General features: G+C 39.8%; 2 protein-coding genes across 5 annotated transcripts; one reads left to right on the forward strand and one right to left on the reverse strand.

Moving 5' to 3' along the window:
* The first annotated feature begins 646 nt into the window (after nucleotides 1-646).
* nup54 (nucleoporin 54) lies at nucleotides 647-13,321 on the forward strand. 4 transcript variants are annotated; one of them, XM_053648094.1, is made up of 15 exons: nucleotides 676-727; nucleotides 1,809-1,913; nucleotides 2,146-2,223; nucleotides 3,803-3,967; nucleotides 5,100-5,180; nucleotides 5,310-5,468; nucleotides 5,928-6,148; nucleotides 6,590-6,777; nucleotides 7,607-7,803; nucleotides 8,093-8,147; nucleotides 8,763-8,856; nucleotides 9,637-9,744; nucleotides 10,221-10,340; nucleotides 10,450-10,560; nucleotides 11,004-13,321. In XM_053648094.1, exons 1-15 carry the CDS (start codon nucleotides 688-690, stop codon nucleotides 11,130-11,132), a joined length of 1,851 nt encoding a protein of 616 aa, XP_053504069.1. In that variant the 5' UTR covers nucleotides 676-687; the 3' UTR covers nucleotides 11,133-13,321. The 4 variants fall into 4 exon arrangements, with proteins under 4 accessions (XP_053504068.1, XP_053504069.1, XP_053504067.1 ...); XM_053648092.1 differs by lacking the exon at nucleotides 3,803-3,967 and having other exon boundaries at nucleotides 11,004-13,319; XM_053648093.1 differs by lacking the exons at nucleotides 1,809-1,913; nucleotides 3,803-3,967 and having other exon boundaries at nucleotides 647-727; nucleotides 11,004-13,318.
* Nucleotides 13,322-14,769: 1,448 nt separating this feature from the next.
* Nucleotides 14,770-23,099, reverse strand: LOC128621986 (serine/threonine-protein phosphatase with EF-hands 2-like). The gene is made up of 15 exons (XM_053648090.1): nucleotides 22,617-23,099; nucleotides 22,028-22,082; nucleotides 21,739-21,914; nucleotides 21,223-21,337; nucleotides 21,073-21,119; nucleotides 20,810-20,976; nucleotides 20,412-20,448; nucleotides 18,746-18,895; nucleotides 18,154-18,444; nucleotides 17,037-17,222; nucleotides 16,690-16,832; nucleotides 16,401-16,507; nucleotides 15,706-15,872; nucleotides 15,167-15,254; nucleotides 14,770-14,990 (listed from the first exon to the last, which is right to left on the reverse strand). The coding sequence occupies exons 1-15, from the start codon at nucleotides 22,821-22,823 to the stop codon at nucleotides 14,770-14,772; spliced, it is 2,157 nt and encodes a 718-aa protein (XP_053504065.1). The 5' UTR covers nucleotides 22,824-23,099.
* Nucleotides 23,100-24,931: the final 1,832 nt, after the last annotated feature.

The raw sequence follows: 24,931 nt of genomic DNA on the forward strand, positions 1-24,931 counted from the left end.
GTCATATTTATTAGCAACTAGAGGTTTTAATGCAGAGTTTTCCACCTACAGAACACATTAAGTCAAGTTTTTGTTATTTAGAGGCGACTAAACCCGTTCATATTAAAGTGACTAGTCAGGCAGGTTAATAATTATAATGACTTAATAATACAGAGAATAACTTTAATAATGACAGGGTTTTGATTTCCCCCACAAGAGCTAAATTGAGTAAAATTATAGTTTAGGCTTCCTTGAGGGCCTTTGGACCCCACACTCAGAACCGTTGGTATAGCGAAAACGATTATGCATTTGGCAACACCCTACCTAGATACATGTATCACTTTCATGTGGTCTGTTTGACGTTGGAGATTTGAAATCCATGAATATATTGTGTGTGTGTGTGTGTGTGTGTGTGTGTGTGTATGTATATATATATATATATATATATATATTTGTGCTTCAAAGTTCCATTGGAGTTACTGCTGCTGCAATAAAACTGTTTTATATAATAGGATTCGTTTATTATTTATGATTAAATAATTCAATGTAACGCAATAATAGATCATAATGCATTTTTCCTGTTGAAATACAAACGAGAATTATTATTATTATTATTTGTAAATAAACATTAGCGTGGAAAGACGGAACATTTGTTTTCCGGGGTTAGTTTCCACCCGGACACATAAATAAGACGGAGAAGAAGAAAACATGTCGTTCAACTTCGGCGGCGGGACCACGAACACCGCGAGTAAGTGCTTATATTTACATTATATAAAGACGAAATTAAAAGTAGCATCGCAAACTAAAATAAATTATTTGCATGGCGGTTTTTAGAGGGGAAAATTTGGTATAGCATAATAGCTGTAGGCCGCGTGTTGTAAGCTAGCTGACATCATTAGCATGGCCAATGTGACGTCAGCTAAGCTAACTGTTAAACGTTACTACTAAACAACCCGAAGTGTTGTTGTGCGGTGGCATAAGTTTGATCAGTTATGTATGTTTTATCTAGCTAACCCGTGCTCAGAAAGTCGCTAGAATTCGAAAGATGACGACAGATGCTGATTTGCATATTCATTGTTCATTTGCATATCAAAGCGTTTTATCCATGAAGAAGGAAGATGTTCCGAAGACACTTAGAAAAGTAGAATAAAACAGAACAGACTTCAGTAGAAGTAAAGATATTTGATGCGTCTCAATTCGCCTACTTATACTAGGCACTAAATATACTGTGTGTGTGTGTTTTGTTTGTTGTTTGTTTGTTTGTTTGAAGAAAAAGCTCATGTAACGGAAAGAACGTTGTTGCCTAGTTACGCACACTTCTCGTTGCATTTAAGCTTTTCTTCATTCGTTATTCCTTAAAAAATTATTTATGCTATATCGTTTAATTTACCATTCCCTTGATTTATATTTTCACATTTTATTTACACTTCTCTAAGATGCATCTTATCTTATTGCATCACAAAACCCCTCCTCCTCCCTCGCACAAGGACTTGTGGGTAACATTAGCCAATAAAGTGTACGCGGATCCATGTGTGGAAAATCCACCGGAAACTGTAGAGCATTCGGGTACGTTTGGGATTCTCATTTCAACACACTACATGCTCATTCTAATCTCGGATACTGTTTAGGACGGATAGTAGGTGAATTGGGACGCAGAAAGTGTAAGGAAGGACAGACAGTAAGATAATGAAGGAAAGACAATATGAAGAAGGAAGTGTGTGTGTGTGTGTGTCAGAGAGAGAGATCAGCATGGTAAATGCTTTTCTGGAGAACCGTCGTCTTCATCCTCCTCACGTCTGTCTCTGATGTCTTGTTTGTTGTCGATAAAGGCTCGTCTGGGTTTTCATTTGGTTCATTCGGTGCCAAAACGACAGCGTCCACAGCTTTTGGCTTTGGTACTGGTACCACCACTACCGCCTCATCCGGATTTGGTAGTAAGTTCATCTGTCAATGCATACAGGTCCGATTAACCGCTCCGTGGTAACGCTCATCTTCCACTCATTCTCATAAAGCTGCTGTTTCCCCAAGCAATGCTTGCTTCTCTATTTATTTATTTATTTGCCTATTTGTTTATTCGTCTGTTTCCATTGATTTTCCAGAATCGAAAACAATTAAATCTTTATTACAGCAAACATCAGAAGTTCATAATTGTCGTCCTTGTTCCAGGTCTGTCTGCCCCGGCTTTTGGGGCGGCCACCACGACGACGCCGTCCACGGGGTTCGGATTTGGCGCCACAAACACAGGTTTGTTTATTTCCTCCATCTCACATTTTAACGTAGATGCAAAGATCAGAGAGGATTCGTCAAGAAGAAAATCAGAATTATAACGTGTTATAATCAGAATACCGATAATTGTGAGTTTCTGAGTTGTAAAGATCCTGCTCGCTATGGCTGTGACGATGCAGAAATGTTAAAGTAGAATTGAAATGTGTAAAGAGCACACTGACTGATCGCTCTGGATCACAACGACTGACGCGTGTTATGGGTTATACGATTATACAAATGTGTTATAACGGTTAAAAAGGAGCTCTTCGGGAGCTTTCATACGACACCAGCCCCGAGCCACTGAGATCTACAGCGCACCAGAAAGAGCCTGCAGAAAACGGGCATTTTAACCATCTTTGGAGCTCTATTTTTGGTTAAAATGACATCTCAAACGCTGCTACAGAGTCCATTATGTTTCAGTCGATCATTTTCCCCTGACTTTGTTAATTTCATCCATTTTTTGGGAGAATTTATAAATGTACCTGTAGTACATTTTTACATTTACAGCATCTGGCACACGCCCTTACCTGGAACTTAAACTCACGACCTTCCAATCAATATTAAATATTACAATACAATATTAAACCTCTGTTCATATCACTTTTTAGATGTAATTAGTTTTACATTGTTTTGCACTGTTTATGATTGACATTTTTATTTTTTTCTTCATTCAAATTTTTTTTTTCAAAATATTCTGAGGATCGAAATCGTGAAACCAGTACAGTGAATCGAGTCAAATGACCGGTTTGTTCCATCACCAGCTTCTCTTTTTTTAAAATTTTTTATTTATTTATTTATTTATTTTTAAAGTTAATAAGAGTAATAAAAAAAACGTAGCTCGTCATGTTACAGAGGAAGCAGAAAGAAGTTATGGTAGGATGATAAGGAAGGAAGGAAAGTTATAATGGATAAGGAAGGAACGTAAGAAAATGAGGAGCGAAAGAAGGAGAGAAATTAAGGAAGGAAGGAAAGATGATAAGTACAGTGCTCTCCACTAATATTGGCACCCTTGGTAAATATGAGCAAAGAAGGCTGTGAACAATTGTAAAACCTTTTGATCTTTTAGTTAAAAAGATTTACAAAAATACTCTGCTCTCGTGGATATCAAACATCTTAAAGTTACAGCTTTACCGCTGACTGTTTATAAAGTGCTGACACTGGAGACTCTTTCCATCAATGTTAAAATAAACATCGCCTTGCTGAAAACTTCACCATATCAACTATTATATTATATTACATTATTTTATTGCACTTAACCTAAAAGGTAAAAGATCACATGAATTGATTTGTGTACTTTATTATTTCTGTAGCTTGTGTAGTATTATTTCTGTGATGTATGTGATCTGTCATGCTTTTAAAAAATTTCTTATTCCTTTAGCATTTAGCCAAACATGCACATGCGCGCACGTACACACCAAGCTCTTCTCGACATTCTTTTATGTGTCTTTAGCGTTCCACATTCGAGCAGCTCTCAGCTCTCTTAACTAACACGGCTTTTGTTCTCTTTTTTTTTCTTTCTTTCCTCTCTCTTCCTCCTCATGGCTTTCCGTGCGGTCAGGATTTGGGGGTTTGGGGACTGTGAACACCACCGCTGGGGGTTTTAGTTTCGGGGGGTTCGGATTAAACTCTAACCCAGCGGCAGTTAACTTTAACGTGGGGGGCTTCGGGGCTCCTCCCACCACCGCCACCGTTTTTAATTTTGGAAATAACCTCAGCGGTGCAGGTAGACTCCATTTACACAGCCATAAATGTTATTTTTCTCCTCCTCCTCATCATCATCAGTGTGCAAGTGTACCAGTGTGTTTGCTTGCTTGCACTATATGTTTTCTGTGAGCAAATTTTTATTTTTGTAGCTGTTTAGTCGTTGAAGATAAAATAGCTGATTAGTTTTTTATTCATTTATTTATTTATTTTTGTTACTATTTTCATTAAAAATGCATCCAATCCAAAACTGTGTCTTTGTATCGTTCATAGAACTAGATTTGTAGATATTGCACTACTTTTTTAAATGAACGCTTTTCTGGTCTTCATATGGATTAAGGGTGGGGCGATATGACCGAAAAAATCATATCACGATACTTGAAGACATTTCTGCGATTACATGTGTGTGTGTGTGTGTGTGTATATGTGTGTGTGTGTGTGTGTGTGTGTGTGTGTAATTATATATATATATATATATATATATATATATATATATATATATATATATATATATATATATATATATATAAAAATATATAAATAATATATATATATCATGATGTATAGGTTTGATCATAAACTTGCAGACAATTTAAAAAAAATTTTTTTTTTTTTTTTATAAATGTCTACAAAAATAAATTACTTGCCTTGAAATGGAAGAAAAAATAAATTCAATAATTGCATTTGAAATGCGTATTATTCAGTGTTTATAAAAAATATACTTCACTGAAAAGAAGTAATGTTTATTTAATGTCTGTTAAAATAAATTGCACTTAAAAGGAGTGATAAAAAAATAATAATAATAATAACAGCAGTAAATACCTTTTAAGTGTTTGAGTTTTAATACCTACCGAGTTTGTAAAGAGCGATCTCGGTACATGATGTGATCCCTGCGCTTTGTCAGAAATGTGAACTGTGAAAATGTATCGCGATATTGATACGATATCGTCATATCGCCCAGCTCTAGTAAAGATCGTGTGCACATGGTAGTGTCAGAGCTTTCTGCTTCGTCAACACTCATCAGCGTTCATAATGCATCTTAGAAAACGTCTGTTTGTTTGTTTGTTTTTTTCCGTCCCACCTCGGCTCTCATCTCCATCGTGGGCTTTTTTTGATGGTTCGGTCACGTTCACTGATGGCCTTGTTTTGTTCAGGCGCGTTCGGAGGCTTCGGCACAACCACCACCTCGGCTTCCGCTGCCCCCAGCTTCAACTTCTCCAACCCCACCAACACAGGTGATGATTCGAACTGTTCCATTGTCCCTAATATTCATCGTGCACTGCTGCTTAGCCACCTCTAGATGGCACCGTGCATTTAAAACTTTGCAGCGTTGTACGCATGTCCTTATGTTGTCTTGTTACTAGGTGCTGGTGGTCTGTTCGGAAATACCCAGAACAAAGGCTTTGGGTTTTCGTCTGGTCTGGGAACAGGGACCGGTACCGGGGCAGGGTTCGGCTCCGGGTTGGGAGGCGGAGGTCTCGGCTTCGGGGGCTTCAGTCTTCAGACCATGCAGCCGCAGCAAGGTAAGAGTCACGAGAAAGTAAGAGAGATAAGATAAGGTGATAATTAGTCTTAAATTAGATATTAGTTTCCTGTAACAGCACAACACAGTGATTTATTCCAAATGTTTTGGCCAGCATCTGAGGTGCAATAGTCAATTTAAAAAAAAAAAAAAAAAAAAAAAAAAAAAGTTCCTTACTTTGTACAAATAAACCCTGAAGATATAATGAACATTTTCTAGAGATTCTGCAATCCACTGTAGATCCTGGGGGCGGAGCTTCGTGAACATTCGAATGTTGACCCCATCTAACCCTAGTTAGAGAACTAATCTTGGTGAAAAAAAAACATCTTTTACCTAATGCACCTTACTGTAGTGTACTGTATATTATCTAATAACCTGTGATAAAAGGTTTGAATAATATACGGGAATGTTTTTCGCACACTAAGCTCTGTTTGTGTACTGGTGTGTGTTTGTGCTGTAGGAGGTCTGTTCGGCCAGCAAGCTCAAGCACCGACACAGTCTAATCAACTCATCAACACGGCCAGTGCTCTCTCCGCGCCCACGCTGCTCAACGACGAGCGCGACGCCATCCTGGCCAAATGGAACCAGCTGCAGGCCTTCTGGGGTACAGGCAAGGGCTACTTCAACAACAACATCCCGCCCGTGGACTTCACCCAGGAGAACCCTTTCTGCCGATTCAAGGTGCGGCTCCGGCTTATAGCATAAAATCGCCCAAGTTGCAGATATTTACCCGCCACGTTATAGATATTAATACTCCTCATTAATATTTTGCCATTTCCTGAAGAAATTTGTAGGTCTGGATTAATTTGGGCAGGGGTGTGGCATCATTTCAACCCGTTTTATTTATTTATTTATTTATTTATTTATTTATTTATTGTATCGAAAAGTAATTTCAAAGTCTATTTAGTGTCAACTAAAACTGGAGTTTTCCTCTCATGATTCTATGAATACAAACATTTGAGACCCTGTTTAAGGCATTGTTTTGTGTCCCTCATTTGCATATCAAGATCTGATTGTCTGCTTCTTTGTTTTATGATGTAATAACACCCAGCACCTTGCGAAAGGTTTTCTGTTTCTCTCGCTTCTGTTCTCTTTTACTCCTCGTGTGTGTGTGTGTTTCAGGCAGTGGGCTTCAGCTGCATCCCCAGCAGTAAGGACGAGGACGGTCTGTTGGCTCTGGCTCTTAATAAGAAGGAGGTGGACGTCCGCAGTCAGCAGCAGCAGCTGGTCGAATCTCTACACAAAATTCTGGGTGGAAACCCGACGCTCGCCGTGAACGTGGAGGGAGTTAAAGCTCTGCCCGATGACCAGTCAGTGTCTACCTCTCTCAACTTCACCTGCTTTTCACACAGCATAACTGAAACAAATTTTATTTAACATTCATTATTATTATTATTAATAAAAATTATAATAATTATACAATAGCTCATTCACAGGAACTCGTACGGTGAACGTTCCAGGTTAATAATAAACAGATTAAAAGCATTTTTAATTGTTGATTATGGTGTCGTTTTCTGTAAAGAGACATTAATGTAACATTCATGGAAGGAGTCTCCAGTGTCGGTACTTTGTAGCAGTCAGAGGTAAAGCTACATAAAGTTGTCCGACATCTTCAGGACAGAGGCGTCCACAAGCTGTGTTATTTATTTGTATTTTTAAAAATTTCCTCGTATCAACTTCACGAGAGAGAGGGGGGAGGGGGGGGGGAGTGCGGCCAGTGAGGGAACAAGCGTTTATAGCTCCTATAATGTAAGTGACGACAGGAATGATCCTCGCTGACATTAAATGTATCTATAACAGGATAAAAAGATATAGTGTCCTTCCTTAATAAATAAATAAATAAATAAATAATTGTTTTATTGGCATATTGGTTTGGTTTAAGAGGAATAAAACACTTCATGGCAACAGATACTCTGCTTCATCCCACCCCCCCCTGTCATTGATTATCTCCCTATCCCCCCACAAGAAGTGTGTGTGGGGTGTTTTTTTTATTATTTTTTTTTTAAACTTCTTACAGTATGATATAAAAGAATACGCCAAGTCACGAGGATAACTACGATGACGTGTGTGTATAACGTACATATTTTAATAAGAAGAACAATAAGCAGAATGTTTAACGGTCATGCTGTCGTTCCACAGAACAGAGGTTATGATCTACGTGGTGGAGCGCTCGCCCAATGGCACGTCAAAGCGAGTCCCAGCCTCCACACTGTTTAACTACATGGAGCAGGCCAACGTTAAGAACCAGCTGCAGCAGCTCGGTGTGATGATGAGCGTCACTCGGACAGCGCTTTCTCACGCGCAGCTCAAACAGCTGCTGCAGAATCCTCCCGCAGGTGCATGCGCCACTTCCTCCGACATCCGTATATGACGGCAAGACGCAAATCACAAAACATTTATGTATTACACAGATGGCTTTTTAAAAACAATGAAATTGAAATAATTGTCATTTATTTGCATAATTAGAATTTACGTTAATGATAAAATGTAGTGTGTTCGTGCTCATGTCCTCAACTCGTAAACGATGAGTTTAACGTAATGTTTTTATTCGTTTAAATTTAATACTGTAACATCTCATGTTGTTTAATATTTCTGGATTTGTTTTATTTCCCCCATTTCCTCCAGGAGTCGATCCGATCATATGGGAGCAGGCTAAAGTGGACAATCCTGACCCTGAGAAGTAGGTTTCTTTTCTTTTATATTTTATATTATATTCTTTTTGATCTTCAGGGTCATGTCATTTCTCATATTGCGATACACACAGAGACACATTTTTATAATTACAAATTTATTACTCATTTATTACCGAGGATGATGATGATGATGTTTATGAGCCTTTTTAATAAGTAATTCATACTAGAGATGTCACCGATACTGGAACCTAAAATTAGTATCAGTTAATATCGAGAACACACACACACACACACACACACACATATATATATATATATATATATATATATATAAATATATAATTTCTCTCCTTTCAAAAAATACTAAGCTTTGAAATTATTATTTTTAACTGAAACACTTTCTTGCACAAAAAATTCTTGCACAGGATTTGCACAAAGCTGTAGCTTTTACACAGAAATCACTGCAAATATTATAATGTATAAATATAACCAATACATCATGTCTTGTTATATGTAAACAAAAATTTTTCCAAATTATTAGGATTAGTTTTAAAAAAGTTTTCCCCCTGTAAAAAAAAATTTTTTGTTTAGTTTTATTTTTTATACATATTCCAATCCTTGGTATTGGATTGGTGCTGTCTCTAATTGGTCCGTTTCCCCAGGCTGATTCCGGTGCCCATGGTTGGTTTTAAGGAGTTGCTGCACAGGTTGAAGATTCAAGAACAGATGACTAAACAGCACCAGACCAGAGTAGACGTGAGTCACGCTGTCCAACACATCAATGCACACACTGATTAATGTACGGATCCGTGAAGCCCGTATTGTTGTACACACTACCGGTCAGAAGTTTAAACACTCGTTTCATTTTTTCTCCAAATTTTAGAATAATAATAAAGTCATCAAAACTCTGGAGTAACACAAATGGAATTATGTTGTGATAAAAAAAATCCAAAATAAATCAAAATAATTTTAGTATTTTAGCATCTTCAAAGTAGACGCACTTTTTGCAGAGAATTTCCAGAAATGTATTCTTGGCATTTTCCCACCCGCTTTCTTGAGGAATTTCCCTGAGATGCTTTTTAAACAGTATTAAAGGAGTTTAAAAAAAAAAAAAAGATTATTTTGTAAATAAAATGTTAGTTTTCTAATGAAAGAAATTAATGTCAGCACGATTATATTTTTGTCTACGACACCGATTTCAAACATTTAATCATACACCTTCAGATAAAAAGGTTTTTAACATCATGAGAAACATGTCAGTCGAGCGTCCACAAACTTTTGACCGGTAGTGTGTATTTAGTGTAATGTTACGGTTTTACCATAAATCTTTCAATAAAGATGATCTAAGAGAGAAGCTAGAGTACAGAGTGTGTTTGAGAATTAAGATTCCTGGGCCTGGGCCGAGCTCAGGACAGTCTTTATGATGTACAAGGGGAAGACTTGGGAATAAACTGAATGTCATGATGACTCGCAGCTGTTAAAAATAAATACATTTTAAATTCACCTGATCACCCATGTCTTGTCGTTTGTGTGCAGATAATCGCCACAGACATCAGTGAGCTTCAGAAGAACCAGGCCACCACTGTGGCTAAAATCGCTCAGTACAAGAGGAAGCTGATGGACCTGTCGCACCGAGTTCTGCAGGTAGACGCCTCACCTTTTACCTTTAACGTCATGCTGCAGATTTTCTAGGTGTGGTTAAACTGCAGTCGAGAAACATTGCAGCATTGCGCAGTCTGATGTCAGATTTATTTTAATATATAAGACGTAATGCTTCTAATGTCCTGTTGTAAGAAAATAACAGGCAGGTCGGATTATACCACACCTTCTTTACGTTTTACATACCGATAACTGAATTATAAATCGTTTAAACTCGCTGTTCTATTGAATTTTTTAGTCCTGAAGCCCAACACGGTGTAGTATGTGGATACTGGAGCCTATAACTTCTTATTTCTTTTATAAATGATTCCAATGAAATAGTCAGGATATAAGGAATAAGCCTACACCTGCCAGCCAATCAGAAATGAGTATTATTCAACACCCATGGTATTTCATTTCTTTCTGTCTTTTAAGTCCATTTATGTGTGTAATCTAAAGACACTGTGTGTGTGTGTGTGTAGGTGCTGATAAGACAGGAAATTCAGAGCAAGAGCGGTTACGCCATCCAGGTGGATGAAGAGCACCTCAGGGTGCAGCTGGACACCATTCAGTCTGAGCTTAACGCTCCAACGCAGTTTAAGGTGTGTGTGAGCGGACACGGTGAGAACGCTTAGCTCGGCTTGTCGAAGACGCTGGCGATTAGTTTGGTGGCGTTTGCGTGAAGCCTGTTTTGTGGTTTGGTTGCTGCAGGGACGGCTGAATGAGCTGATGTCTCAGATCCGGATGCAGAACCACTACGGTGCGGTGCGAGCCGAGGAGCGGTACATCGTAGACACGGACCTGCTCCGAGAGATCAAGCAGGTAGGAAATGCGTATATTCGGTTTCATTCATTAGCTACAGTAATCGTTTTTTTTTTTTTTTTTTTTTTTTTTTTTTTTTTACTGGAACATCCTCACAAAGACCACAGTGTGTGGGGAGTAGGGGGGGGGACTGAAGGAAAAACAGTGAATGAGGGAGAGAAGGAAACACATTGAGTGGTGGGGGGGGGGGATAGTGAGGGTGTACAAGAGAAGGAAAGACTAAGCGAGGGAGTGAATGAGACAGAAAGATAGAGAGATGGGTGAGAGAGACTTTATTTAATAGAATTAATGTAATAAATATTATTAAAATAATTGTAATAAATTAATTACTACAGAAATATTGTAGGCAGCCATCTTGTGTGTGTGTGTGTGTGTGTGTGTGTGTGTGTGTGTGTGTGTGTGTGTGTGTGTGTGGTTTAACCCCATGTGTCTTTCATCCACAGCATCTGAAGCAGCAGCAGGAGGGTCTGAGTCACCTGATCAGTGTGATAAAGGACGACATGGAGGACATCAAGATCATCGAACAGGGACTGCACGATAGCGTACATGTGAGGGCCGGAAAACTCAGCTGACGTGGAGACAGACACACACACACACACACACACACCGCTCGTCATCATTAACCAGCAGTCTCGCATGTGACCAGTTTGTTGTGTGTACACACACACACACACACACACACACACACACACACAAAACATCTTGGTGAGATGTGAGAGAAATCGATTCAATTCAATTCAATTCAATTTTATGAAATGAAATCGATCATTGGAGAGTGATTTTATTTTATTTTTTTTCATGTAAATATGACTCTTCGTGTTCCTAATGCACACAAGGATCTATTGTGAACCTTTTGAACTGGTTTAAATAAAGTTTCGTGGTTACAATGAAGATCGCTGAGGCGTTCTTTAACCAGATGAAGCACCAAAATCATCCAAAACCCGTTTGAAGAATGGAAAAGAAGACAAACAGTCAGGTGTTGTAATAATATTTATAATAATAATAATTATTATTATTATTATTAGCTGCCATTGATGTTACAAGAGGAATACAGACACTTTGCTGTTGTAGGAAAATAAGCAACATCGGAGTGGGAACAGGACACCGGGAAGTTCAATACTAAATCAGATTTTCCAAGAACATCTACAGATACTTATGTCGTGTGCATAAGTTCAAGGTAGTACATATGTAAACAAAAAAAACAACAATAACTAACTAACAAGCAAACAAAAACTTCCATTCTAAATTTGAATAAAATACAAATTAGCTGAATGAATTTGGACTTTTTCTATATGTATTATTTGTACTATAATGTACTGTACTATAATAATTATACTATAATATAGTCAAAAGTACTGAAAATGGATTGTCCTTGTGTAGGAATGCCATGAGTTTAAAAAAAAAAAAACCCAAAAAACTATTTTGAAAATCTTATAAACAACAGCTAACATTCATGTCTAAAATATTTAATGTTGAACAAAATATAAAATATAGTAGTTGCATGATTCAGTTGATCTCTGACTATAGTGTTTTGTTTTTGTTTGTTTGTATTTATAGATAAATAAATAAACCAGATGTTGCACTGAGAATGGCGAATAGTCCGGACAGCAGCAGAAAATCGGGAGAATGATTTTATGTTTGATACGGTTATGGGATAAGTAAGGGATTTGGGGGTGATCTTAAATGTTTTCCTAAAACCAACCCGTCAGTCTTGGAATCCATCCAGAGGTTTGTGTAGATAGGAAATACCGTACTTTTAAGCCACCTGCAGGCCCTTCGTTCCACGATTGGATATCATTATCATTCCTCTGCTATATTAAGCTGCCAGGTCGGGATGAAGCTCCCACAGATGGCATCTTGGCATGAAGCTTGCTTTTTATTTGATATTTTGGTTCAGCTTATTGCTTTTCTGACCATCACTCCCTATTTCTCTGAAACTCTTGGGGGGGATAATTTTTTTTTTTTCTTCTCCGGAAAGCACAAGAGCTCATGTCCAGGAGTATGAGGGAAGAGTTTGGCGCTGACAGGATTTTGGACACCTGTGTGTAAATGCATGTTGACTGATGTGACCCTGTTCACCCCCAGTTTGACCTTGCTTCTGTCCTTGAGTGGCAGGTGGAAAAAGGGAAAATATTATTCGTTATCAGCAGCCTTTCATTTGCCGCCAAGGTAGCTGGGAGTCTGTGTGTGTGTGTGTGTGTGTGTGTGTGTTATAAGACTCTGAGCTGTGAACATCTGTGCTGAATAAACAACCATCTCCACCAAAGTAGATTTTCACACCACACCAAGATCCAACATTCCTGAAGACTCAAGATTTTCACTGTCTAGGACTAATTGTAAGTCCAGTAATAATAATAATAATAATAATAATAATAATAATAATAATAATAATAATGGATTCTAAGCTGCTCAGTTGCGTATCTTATGTATGTCTTATAGGATTCAATTCGGCGCACTCTAAATAGCACGTCACTAAAAGCCCCAACGTTTCTGCCATGCGCAGTGACGTTAAACACGACGACGAGCTCCTGTCTTTTGAGCTTTCTGCTGTCTTCGTGATTGTCGTCATGATCCGAGTCTCGAAATCAAAAACCCTCACTGTACATTCAAAAGAATTTTACTAATCTGGAAAATCTGAAAGACTGGTAGTCAAAACGGAGCTTTTGGGAGGTTTGCGAGGTTTTTAAAATCTGAGTGCTAACTCTAATAGAAAAACCGTTAGTGTTTGTACTCGATAAACATCTAGAATAGTACAGAAGTATGCGATTTGACTGCAGGACACATGTGGCGGCCATCTTGCATACGCGTCGTTGACACCAAGTATAAACGCTTGCCTTGTCTGGATGGGATTAGTGTCTCTCGTGACATAGTAATAATATTTCTAGACATTTGTTTAACTTTTATGGAAGGATTTGGTAAATTGTTGCCGTATGGCAACAATGTGCAATGGTGGAACGTATTATATAGGCAAAAATAACACAAAATGTATGAGATCACAATTCCTTATGATTCCTGCATTTTCAAGGTTTTATTCGCCACTTAGCAAGTTACTATATCTTCTAGAAATGAATTAGCAGCTGTAAAAAAGGATGTGGACGGATTCACTCACTCAAAAATTTGATCCAAACGTGTTTTAAAACATAAAATTTAGAAAACAAGGTCTGAGATGACACAATATACTATTAGAGAAGCCTAGTGTCTTTTTTGCTACTGTATGTAAGCCTTCAATTCATGAACGCACATACCGCAGTTCCGTTATTGCATCTTGTTGCCATATGGCAACAATTACATTTTACCATTTAACAGAATTCTCATAATATATAAAGTTGTTTAAATGACAACAAATAAATGTTAACTTATCTCAGATAGTGTTTCAATTCATCCTTAAGTAGTTTTGCCTAAATGTTGAAAAATGTATTACATTTTAAGAGCCCTCCATTGATAACCTTTACCATGCCATGCCATGATTGCAGAAAGGAAGTACAAACAGCACTTCCTGGTCATGTGACATTGCATTTCCAGTTACATAGGAAAATAGTAGGTTTGTGTTATTGCATATCAAAAAATTACAGAGAAATGAATTGTAGTAAAGGGTTAATGAATTTTTTAGCATTTAAAATGAAAACAAAAACAATGAATTATATCAGCAATACAGAAAACTATTACAAAGAAATCTAAAGTAGATATACAGTTAAATGTTATGCTTGATCGTTATGGATAAAGTCACATTTTTTTATATTTTTATATTCCAGGTGAGACTTGCTTGAAATCTGTTGCGTTTTATTGTTTTTTAAAGAGCTGCATTCATTTTAAAATTCTAGTCAAACCAAGTACGAATCAAAACGGTACTTTTAGAGTGAAGATAAATAGCAATTATGCAATTATTTACCTTCACTAAGTAATGAAGTCATTCTTAATAATGAAATTTAAACGCCACTGAATTCAAAGCACTGGAAAAATATTCATATATACTGAAATTTTAAACATATGTTATATATAAATGTTTTGAAATCCAGAGTACTTTTATGTCAGTGTTCAGAGATTCACATTTTCCAAAAAAAAAAGAAGAATCAAGCGTCTGTGTTCAAATTCAGCGTTCACACGTTCATATTCAATCCGATTCGACCAGTCCGATATGCGTTCGTTGCACTCCATGCTCGATTCCTGTCCCCGTGTAGGCTGGATGCTTAAACCCGGACAGCACCGGGTCTATGAGGGGCTTTTATGCTGTAGAAGGTCAGATGACACCGCTCCGACCGTGCTCTCCACCAGCCTGAAGGCCTCCATGAACTCATTGATGTCGATGCTGCCATCCTTGTTGAAGTCGATGCTTATGGCTACGTCTGATATGGCTTCATCACTGATCTCCATCTTCAGGTGGGAGCTCAGCAGCTTCCACGTCTGACGGAACTCTTCGAATGAGATGAGTCCTGTGAGGAAGAACGAGTCATAAGGTCTCCGAGTCGAGTCCTTGCTTTTGTTGTTATGTACACCTACACTCCTAGTCCTCTTGTAGCTAATTCAGCTTATTTTATTGATCTAGCAATTGTTGTTGTTGTTGTTTTCATCTCTGTGTGGCACATACAGACAACCTGAGAGTTCTTACCTGAGTTATCTGTGTCTATAATTCTGAAGATGGTCTCGAGATTGGAGTGGTGTCTGTACATGGTTTCCAGGAGGCCCGTATGTGCGAGCTACGGAGCGAGAAAAGTTTGCATCGTTTCAGATTTCACATACGATCCCTGTATCGTTATAAAACATAGTACTCGGTGACTTTTGTTTTGGATTTTGAACTCCTTCCGTAAATGTTATACGGACATCTGCTTACAGAAAACTTCACCATATCTACGATCACACGTGTTTTTTTTTAATGAATCCGTGTGACATGTTTGTTGTACAAGTCCCTGTATAAGTTGTTACTATAGAAACGATAAACCTGTAACTTAATAAAGCTGAACTACAGTCTGCAGAGCTGCTGTTATGGAAAATGAATCCACAATTACGGACCATTTACGGAATCTAATCTAACTGCTGTTGAACTTCCTGGTCATTCATGTTCTCATTCTAGTACAGGAGAACATGACGTTGGGTTGAATTGTTCCGTTAAATCTATCCCCTATCTTGAACCGTTATACAGAATTTTACCTCATTGTTGGGCTCGGCGATGTCGAGTTCTCTGAACCAGTTGTGGTAGTTGAGCGTGCCGTCCTGTGTGTTACAGCCCACCAGCTGGGAGCGCAGGACTCTCCATGGCAGGCCGAGTCGCAACACCGACTCCATCGCAGCGGCCCAGTGCTTCATCGAGATCACACCTGAGACACACGCAGCAAATCCTGAACTATCAGGGCGTTTACGCATGAGTGTCCAGCACAGTTGTTTGATCCTTCCAGTCCAGGTTTAATGGATGTGTTAGAATGAGTCAGAATGCCACCTAACTACACTTCTCCATGGCGTTTTTGGTTATGCCGGTATTTAAAGGATAACGAGTCACCGCTTTATCCTGATCAGGGTTGCGGTGGATCCCACAATACATCCTGGATGGAATGCTACTCTTATCACAGGGCACCATGTACCATACATTCACACCTAAGAGGAGCTTAGAATAACTGGCATGTTTTAGGGAGGTTGGAGGAAACCGGAGAACCTAGAGAAAACCTGCACAGAACCCCCTCACAGTAACCTGAGCTCAGGGTTAGGGTTAGGATCAAACTTGCTTGGTATTGTGTCAGTTCGAAAGGATCATCTTTTGGAACACAAATACACACACAGACGTGAATAATACCTCTCTGTATTGTGTGTGTGTGTGTGTGTGTGTGTGTGTGTGTGTGTGTGTGATTAACCTGTATGCTCTGGGTCATACTCCTGGAAGGCACTGATGAGGTCTGACTTGTGGGCAAAGAGCTGTTCTGTCAAGGCTCGGAGAGCCGAACGCTCCGTCCGTCCGACACTACACACACACACACACACACACACAAACACGCGCATGCTTTTACACTCGTTTTTTCCCCCTCCTCACTCCTGTTGCTTAATTATTTGTTTCAAAAGCTTTCCGATATGTGTGGGAACAATCCGAATTGACAGACTGGTGTGTGCGTTTGACATAGACCCTGATTTGGAGAGTGTGTTCACCTCTGTCTCAGGGTCAGTTCTCTGGTGGATCTGCTGGCCTGGTACTGGATGACGTGAGGGTTCAAGTCTGGTCCTAATCTTATATAGGCTCCTCTGTTGCTGCCCACTTCATAATAGTTAGACGCAGAGAAAATGGTCAGCACCTGCGCGCACACACACACACACACACACACAGAACTGTGACATGTCTATAGGATTTGAAAAGGAACAACATAAACTTGTAATAAGAAAATAATAAAACATAACAGGGCATTAACTTAAGTATTTACGTTTGTTATAGAAACAAATTTCATCCACACTGTGTGTGTGTGTGTGTGTGTGTGTGTGTGTATCTGTATATCTCTGACCCTGCGGTCGTGACAGAACTCGTAGCCGTCCTGTTTGCACTCGTGGGATCGGATAAGCAGCTGCAGGTTGTGGCGGTCGAGGACTTCCCGCGTGACGTCAGGGCCCCAGTAACAGCCGCCTCCTCGCACCTCGTTCGGGACGCAGCCATCCTGCGGCATCGGGTCGCTCCACAGCACATCCACTATCTGCAGGAGAAATAAATAAATGCGCAAGAGCGTATCGCAAATGCCGAACGAACATTATTTTATTCACACAATTTATATTTCATTCTAACGAGTTTCTTTTTTCTCATTAACATCCATCCATCCATCTTCTATACCGCTTTATCCTTTTCAGGGTCATGGGGGCACCTGGAGCCTATCCCAGGGAGCATCGGGCACGAGGCAGGGTACACCCTGGATAGGGTGCCAATCCATCACAGGGCACAATCACATACACACTCACACACCCGTTCATTCACTACGGACACTTTAGACACGCCAATCAGCCTACCCTGCATGTCTTTGGACTGGGGGAGGAACCCGGAGTACCCGGAGGAAACCCCCGCAGCACGGGGAGAACATGCAAACTCCGCACACACCGGGCCACAGTGGGAAGCGAACCCCCAACCCTGGCGGTGTGAGGCGAACATGCTAACCTCTAAGCCACCGTGGGCCCCTTCTCATTAACATAACGAGGAAAAAAAAAGTCTGGTGATGGGAACGACTGTTTACAGCTGCTATAACGCAAGTGAAAATAGGAGCTAACTTGTTTTGTGAACATTAAATGTAACTATAAATGGATATAATGTACGACGTGTCGTTCTTTACTGTATAAGAAATTTTAATCGTGGCGTAAGAAGAATAAAACACTTCAGTACATGCTGTTATAGGAAAATAATCCACTTTGAGATGGCAACAGTAACTCCGCTTCATCACACGTTGATTATGTTGATTGTTTTCCTTTAACAGCATGACAGAGAGGGATTTATTCCTTAGTCATGTATTATTATTATTATTAGTAGTAGTAGTAGTAGTAGTAGTAATAGTAGTAGTAGTAGTAGTAGTAGTAGTAGTAGCATTACATGTTTCCTGCTAATTAATACATTACGTTATACATGTACGCTTTCCTCCGTACCTGCTTCCACTCCTCTGCGTCCGTCTCTGGAGCCTCGACTGAGTCGGGGTCCGAGTCTGAGGAAAAGAAGTGAAGCCTGTCGCAGGATGCGCTGAGCCCCGCCCACCTCCTCCTTTCCCGAAGCTCCTCCTCCACGGAGGGGCTCGTGCGGCTGTAGGTGTGCAAGGGGCGTCGCTCGTACGTCAAAGAGCGCACTCGTTTCCTGCTGGAGGTGCTACAGCGGTCCTCGTCTCTGTCCGAGGGCTTCGGGGTCTGCCGAGGACGCTTCGGGGGCCTCAGTGCTGAGACATACTGCGAAAGAATGCGAACGTGAGGTGAAAGGGAGATTACGTCTGAAGGAGAAGAAACAGGAGCTTGACGTTTACAGTGTTTAACTATAAATGGATTAAAAACACAACGTGTCATTGTTTAATAATTGTTTTTAAAATTGTTGGTAATTCGCCACGGTATAAGAAGAATAAAGCGCTTCAGGACATGCCACTAGCAATAGGAAAAGAATCAAATCTGCTTCATGACACCACCCTGTTGTTGATTATTTTACTACAACAGCACAACATGGAGTGGTTTAATTCCTTACATGTGAACAACTCACTCTGTTTCTTTCCAGTTCGGCAATGAGTCTGAGGTCAGTGCTGTCTGAGATACCGCCGTGCAGAATCAGCACTTTCTGGTCGATTACGGTTGCCAAGGGCAACCAGCTAAAGATCTTCTGGAGCAGCTTTAGGATCTTCTTCCCATGAACCTGTGATGTGAAAAGCCAGGAGTAACCCATTCTTCCATGGATCATTTTATTAACGTTGTTATTTATTCATCGTTGTACTAGTAAACACTATATAGCCAAATGTTTGCTGACACCTGACCGTTACGCCTGTGTGTGATTGGGTTACTGAACTGTTTATGTTCATTTAACTCATTTAACCATTTAATCAATCAGCACTAAGTGGAGGTGATAAATTTAGCCAGGCATTCAGCAAAATGGCGATCTGCTATCTGTTAATGCCTCCATGAAATCTAATCTCAAATCTCTCTCTTTCTCTCTCTCTCTCTCTCTCTCTCTCTCTCTCTGTCTGTCTCTCGCTCTCTCTCTGTCTCTTGCTCTCTCTCTCTCTCTGTCTCTCTCTTTCTGTGTGTGTCTCTCTCTCTGTCTCTCTCTCTGTCTCTCTCTCTCTCTGTCTCTCTTTGTCTCTCTCGTTCGCTCCCTCTCCGTCTTTCTCTCTCTCTCTCTCTCTCTCCATCTCTCTCTCTCTCTTTGTCTCTCTCTCGCTCTCTCTCTCTCTCTCTTGCTACAGTTGGGTATGGAAGCCCATTATTTCCGGTACGGAGAAATTTTTTTTTTAAAGATAAATGTGACTTTATGTCTCAGAATTGCGACTTTAAATCTTGCAATTCCAATTTATTGTGAGTTAACGTCTCACAATTCTGACATCTTTTCTCACAACTGCGAGTTCATATTGCACAATTTTGACTCTCTTTCTCACAGTTACGAGTGTACATCTCACAATTCTGACTTTTTTTCCTAGAATTTTAGACTTTGAGGTAACGAGCACGCGCTAGAGCCTGGTTTTCCTTGTCTTGACTAGCTGATGAGAGTTGTTCTTACTGTACATCACCTATTTATAGAGCACGATTTGTCGGTGCTTTGTCGGTGCGTTCTTTTTAACTCCCTAAATGTCAGAATTGTGAGACGTGAACTCTAAACTAATTGTGAGAAATAAAGCCAAAGTTGTATGATGTGAACTCGCAGTTGTGGTATAAGAAGTCAGAATTGTGAGATGTTTCACCACATTGTGAGGAAAAAACTTGCAATTGTGGGAAATAAAGTCACAATTCTAAGATATAAAGTTGCATTTTTTCTTTCTCTGTGGTGGGAACAGGCTACCATTGGTGGGTAAAAGCTGCTATGCAAAACATCTGTGTGGATTCTCCTCTTCAGCTCACCCCACCGGTTTTCAACGGGTGCCAAAATTTCTGGACGTTAAACTAAACATGTTTCCAAAAATACGACCCAGAAACTAAAACCAGCCCTTGTGGGTGGAAACATGGTATTATTTTAGGCAGACTAAGCTTCTCTTAGATAAGTAAAGGCCATCTAATCCTCTAATCCCACAGGTCAGTGTGAGTGACCCATATCACAGCCTGGCTGTTAGAGCCAACAGCTCGGGTTAAGTGCGTGTTCAGTCATGATCCGTCAGTTTGATGCTTTACCATTTGGGCGTTGGGAAGTGTGTCTGTCATGAGCAGGACACTCACTCACTCACCCTGTACTTCCCAAGAACCTCCTTGGTGAAGCCGTACCTACAGTAGAATACAAAGGAGTGAGAGGTAAGGCGGTAAAATTCTGCCTACCGACTAACCCTGTGTTCACACTAGGACGCGTATGCCAAAGAGCCACGATTTCTCAATTATAAGCGTACTAGGTCTGATGCGGAAAAGCAACAACCCGCAAGAACCTGTGTCATTAAACGTGTATAGAAACATTATGAAGAAAAATAAAGCTTGAACAATCGGTATTGCTAAAGCCGAGCCCATAACATGGAAACCAAACAACCATTTTTCATGCTGTTTGGTGCGTTATTTAATTATAGCTCTAGGTAGATTTAGAAACTATAAAGTATATTATAGCAACTACCAGACACCCACAAGGACCACCATGTACCTCAGATTCACAATATGGTCTTCGTGGTTTCCTCTGTTGAGGTGGACGTCGTTGGGATACACCAGCTGGAAGGCAAACAGGATCAGCAGAATCTCAATGGAGTCTTTCCCTCGATCCACAAAGTCTCCGTTGAAGACGTACGGCGTCTCCAATGACGGCAAGCCGTTCTGGAGGAAGATTCGAGTCAAAATAACTGCAGCTACAATCCACTACAAAACAGCACGACGACGGTGCGATAATTAGCATGGCTGTGACATACTAACTTTATAGAACACCAGCAGGAGATCTTCGAGTTGTCCGTGCAAGTCTCCTGTAGAAATAAGAATCGAGTGGGGGAGGAAGGAAGACCTCAACTGTAGGAACTCGTCATTATCATTATCATCTATTGTATGATTACATGTGTTGATGTGTACCACATATGGTGATCTCCTTGCTGTGGCGTGTAGACACCGCGTTAATGTTTGGCAGAACCCGGAGCAATCTCCAGGTTTCCCCGAGGAGCTGGAGGACATATCGAGAATGGAGCTGCTACTGGGAACAACACACACACCCAAGGAAATGGACAGGAAGTCAAATGGACGGATTCTAATTCCCGTAACACGATACACTCTTAAACAGGTCAGCTGTAAAAACTTAAAGCTTTGCCCTTCAGGGGGAAAAAAACCCCACAAAGCTCTCTTTCAGAACTGGTTTTGAAGAGAACCACTTTAGGAACTTACGGTAATCACTCAATTATACAGAGAACCTTTGAGATTTCTTGAGATTTGAGATTGTTCTTCTGTTTGTTCCTCTGGTTGAACCCTTAAAGATTCTTTGTAAAAACCCTACAACAAAGGCTTTCCCTTTCAGAGATGGTAGTTAAGGACCGTCAACTATGCCATATTTATCACGACGATGATGATATGTATGCATGACGTGGAAGGACCTACTTGTTTTTGTTTGAAGGCCTCCACTAGATCAGTGACATTGCTGACAGTCAGAGGAAACGTGAGGTGAGGCCCGGTGTACACGTCCGGCACCACGATGTTCTCGTAGCAGAAGTACCGCTCCCATTCCGCGTCCAGGAACACCTCAGTCTCTCGAAATATGTGGGAGATCAGCTTCCCTGAGAGCCAGATTGGGCAAGTGGAAGTGAGAAGCAGATGTTCCTCATACGACTCAAGACGATTACTACACATGTAGCTCTTTACAAATAAGTTGAGACTATTAAACTCCTACTTTCATTGCTTGCAGGAGTGAAGTGATCCATGAGGTAGCCAAAGAAATTGTACAGCTGAGGAAAAAGCAAAGACACACAAAGCAAGGAAGGAACGTTACGTGGCGCTTAGCGAAGTTTAACGCATGTACTGTACTGTACTGTAAATAGCTTTAGATTTAGCTTTAGACGTGCCAAATAAATGAATAACAAAAGCGTGTAATTATTGATGTGGTGAAGTTCCCTGTAAAGAGACGTTTATTTAGCGGTTTGGAAGGAGTCTCCAGTGTCAGCGGTTTGTAACAGTCAGTAGTAGCTTCTATAACTTAAGCGAGAACAGGAACTAAGTTGTATCACGGCCGTTCTACATCGTTAAATAAGTTATTTTTTAATAATAATAAAATAAAACATTTTAATCATTGGCACATTGCTGTGGTGTAAGATGAATAAGACTCTTCAGGATGTGCTGTTATAGGAAAATAATCAACGATTCATCACACCGCCTCATTATTGATTATTTTCTAACATATAATGTCACGCCACAAGTGTTTTATTAGTGTTACTTCCTTATTATATACATTATTATATGCGCATGTCACTTTGTCAGCTCACCTTGATCTGATCCTGCTCTCCTGCATACTCGATGGACTGAAAAATGTTCCATGTGCACCGGCGCCTCATCTCCAAGCGGGCCACGTACTGCCGGTACCAGCGCTGGATGAGTAAAGCCGCCCGCATAGCTGTACAGATACACGGTACTTCAATGAAATCTCTTTTTTTTTCTTTATATAAACAGGTTGTACCTATCTGAAGTGCCATACGTTTTTATATCTTCCAAAACAGGATGTACAGGACCAGAGGTGTTGCGTATATTAAACCCAGACTTCTTAAATAAGAAAGAGCACCTCAGATGAGTAAAAACACATTTCATTGCACACTACTGTACTGTATATGCCTAGTCCTACTGCATCCTATGTCCCATAGGACAAGAGCATCCAAGCTACCGCTCATGGGCCATATTAAAAACATAACCGTTGTTAGTTTTCCTGCTTTTAGGAAAACTTAAAATAATGAAGTTCCTGATTTGAACACTGGGTGCTGCTAACATGCAGAACCAGATCTATAATGGACCGGCTTTCGAGCTCCTCTTCTTTCCCATCTTCATACCATTAATGCTATGGTCCAAATGAAAGAAAGTGTGTAACTAGTGAGTGAAATCTGTAAACAGATTATAACTCTAGAACTGAAAGTACACCTTAACTAGTTAAGAAGCTGGAAATCAAGCAGGCTTATTATTTATTTCTTTTATTTATAATAATATTATGTATGGCTTGGAGATTTCATTTACTGTGAACCTTAATAAGAATTTTTGGACACCCCTGCTATAGGATATACGGTACTTATCAGTCTTGCTACACTATACAATATACACTATATCTATCGATCTATATCTCTATCTATCTATCTATCTATCTAAAATCATTAAGGATGAATGCAGATACTATAAAATACTCGATGCTATATGGTATAATCTACTAAAGGCATATACTACACCATCTATCTGTTCTAGCCTAATAGAACTGACTCACCTGTTACAGCTTCAGACAAAAGATATATATATATAAAAGTCCAATGTTTATTTATATTTATATATGAGTAATTATATTAGGTTAGTTATGCACCCAATAATTATTTCTGTTTATTGAACACATTGGATTACCTGGAACTGAAACGTTTGCTAAAGAGAGCAAAGGAGAAAACAACAACAACAACAACAACAACAACAAAGACAGAAAATTAGAAAACCACTGAAAATCAATGTCAAGTAGTTTATACTGTATATTTGGAAGCTAAATTTTTTTTTAATGATACAGATTAAAATACTTTACACACCAATATGAAGAGTACCTTTGTCGCATTTTTTCAGCTGCAGCTTTTTGGGTTGGGGTTTGGTAGCACCACATCCCATCTCCCTTTGCCACAAACATACACTGATTCACTGATTCACTGATTCACTGTACTCTCCTCGGCATGTTGTCGGACCAAACAGAGGCAGCGTTTGGGAAATATACACGTTAGCCATCCCGATCTGCTCTGGCACTACGATGCACACGTCTGATACAGCAAACTCGGCTAAGCAGACTCTCATCAACGAGAGCCAAATAATCCGAGATTACTCGTGCACCCTGCTTTCATCTTCGAGCTCCCTGATTGGTTATCCAGATCATCCTGATGTCCAAGTGTTTTGTTGCTATGAGATGCTATGAGCAGTAGTATTATTGACATGATTTTGTTAATAATATGTGATACATGTCCTCCTTTCTCTTTAACAGGAATCAATACTTTGTGGACTATGTACTAATGAAGTCTCAATAATCCTCTGAATGGCATTGGGAGTTTTTTAAAGACAAAGAATAGGATTGCCTTATATGCTGAGTTGTGCACATGTTAGTGTTCTCCCTGCTCTCTCTCTCTCTCTCTCTCTCTCCCTCACACACACACACACACACACACACATACACACACACACACACACACACACACACACACACACACACACACATGAATTCAGGGCTGTTAATTAGCTGATTAACTGGATCAGGTTTGTTGCACGCAGGGAAAACAGTAATATGTGTAGGACAATGTCATACTTCTGGTCATTGCACAAGGTTAAAATGACCACAGATTTTTGTTTTCTTCGACAGATTTGGCTTGAATTTGGAGTTAAGCCACTCTGCAGTGACATACTATAACTAATATGCCCTACTTTAACATCTAAACTGAATATGTGATCGGCCTCACTCTCACATCTGAGTTGACTTTGGTGTTTGGACCCCTAAATATAAAAGTTATGATTTCCAGCACTATAATAAAATAAATCACAGACTCCCTGGCTATCCTTCATAGACCCCTTGAGGTACTTTGAG

This window comes from Ictalurus furcatus, chromosome 18, assembly GCF_023375685.1.
Source record: "Ictalurus furcatus strain D&B chromosome 18, Billie_1.0, whole genome shotgun sequence".
NCBI classification, from domain to species: domain Eukaryota; kingdom Metazoa; phylum Chordata; class Actinopteri; order Siluriformes; family Ictaluridae; genus Ictalurus; species Ictalurus furcatus.

Coding starts and splice junctions, on each gene's coding strand:
- nup54 (XM_053648094.1), top strand. CDS start 688: ATGTCGTTCAACTTCGGCGGCGGGACCACGAACACCGCGA. Junction 728..1,808: donor CGGGACCACGAACACCGCGA/GTAAGTGCTTAT, acceptor TTGTCGATAAAG/GCTCGTCTGGGTTTTCATTT. Junction 10,561..11,003: donor TGCTCCGAGAGATCAAGCAG/GTAGGAAATGCG, acceptor TTTCATCCACAG/CATCTGAAGCAGCAGCAGGA.
- LOC128621986 (XM_053648090.1), bottom strand. CDS start 22,823: ATGGCACTTCAGATAGGTACAACCTGTTTATATAAAGAAAAAAAAAGA. Junction 21,120..21,222: donor CAAGGAGATCACCATATGTG/GTACACATCAAC, acceptor TTATTTCTACAG/GAGACTTGCACGGACAACTC. Junction 16,508..16,689: donor GAACTGACCCTGAGACAGAG/GTGAACACACTC, acceptor GTGTGTGTGTAG/TGTCGGACGGACGGAGCGTT.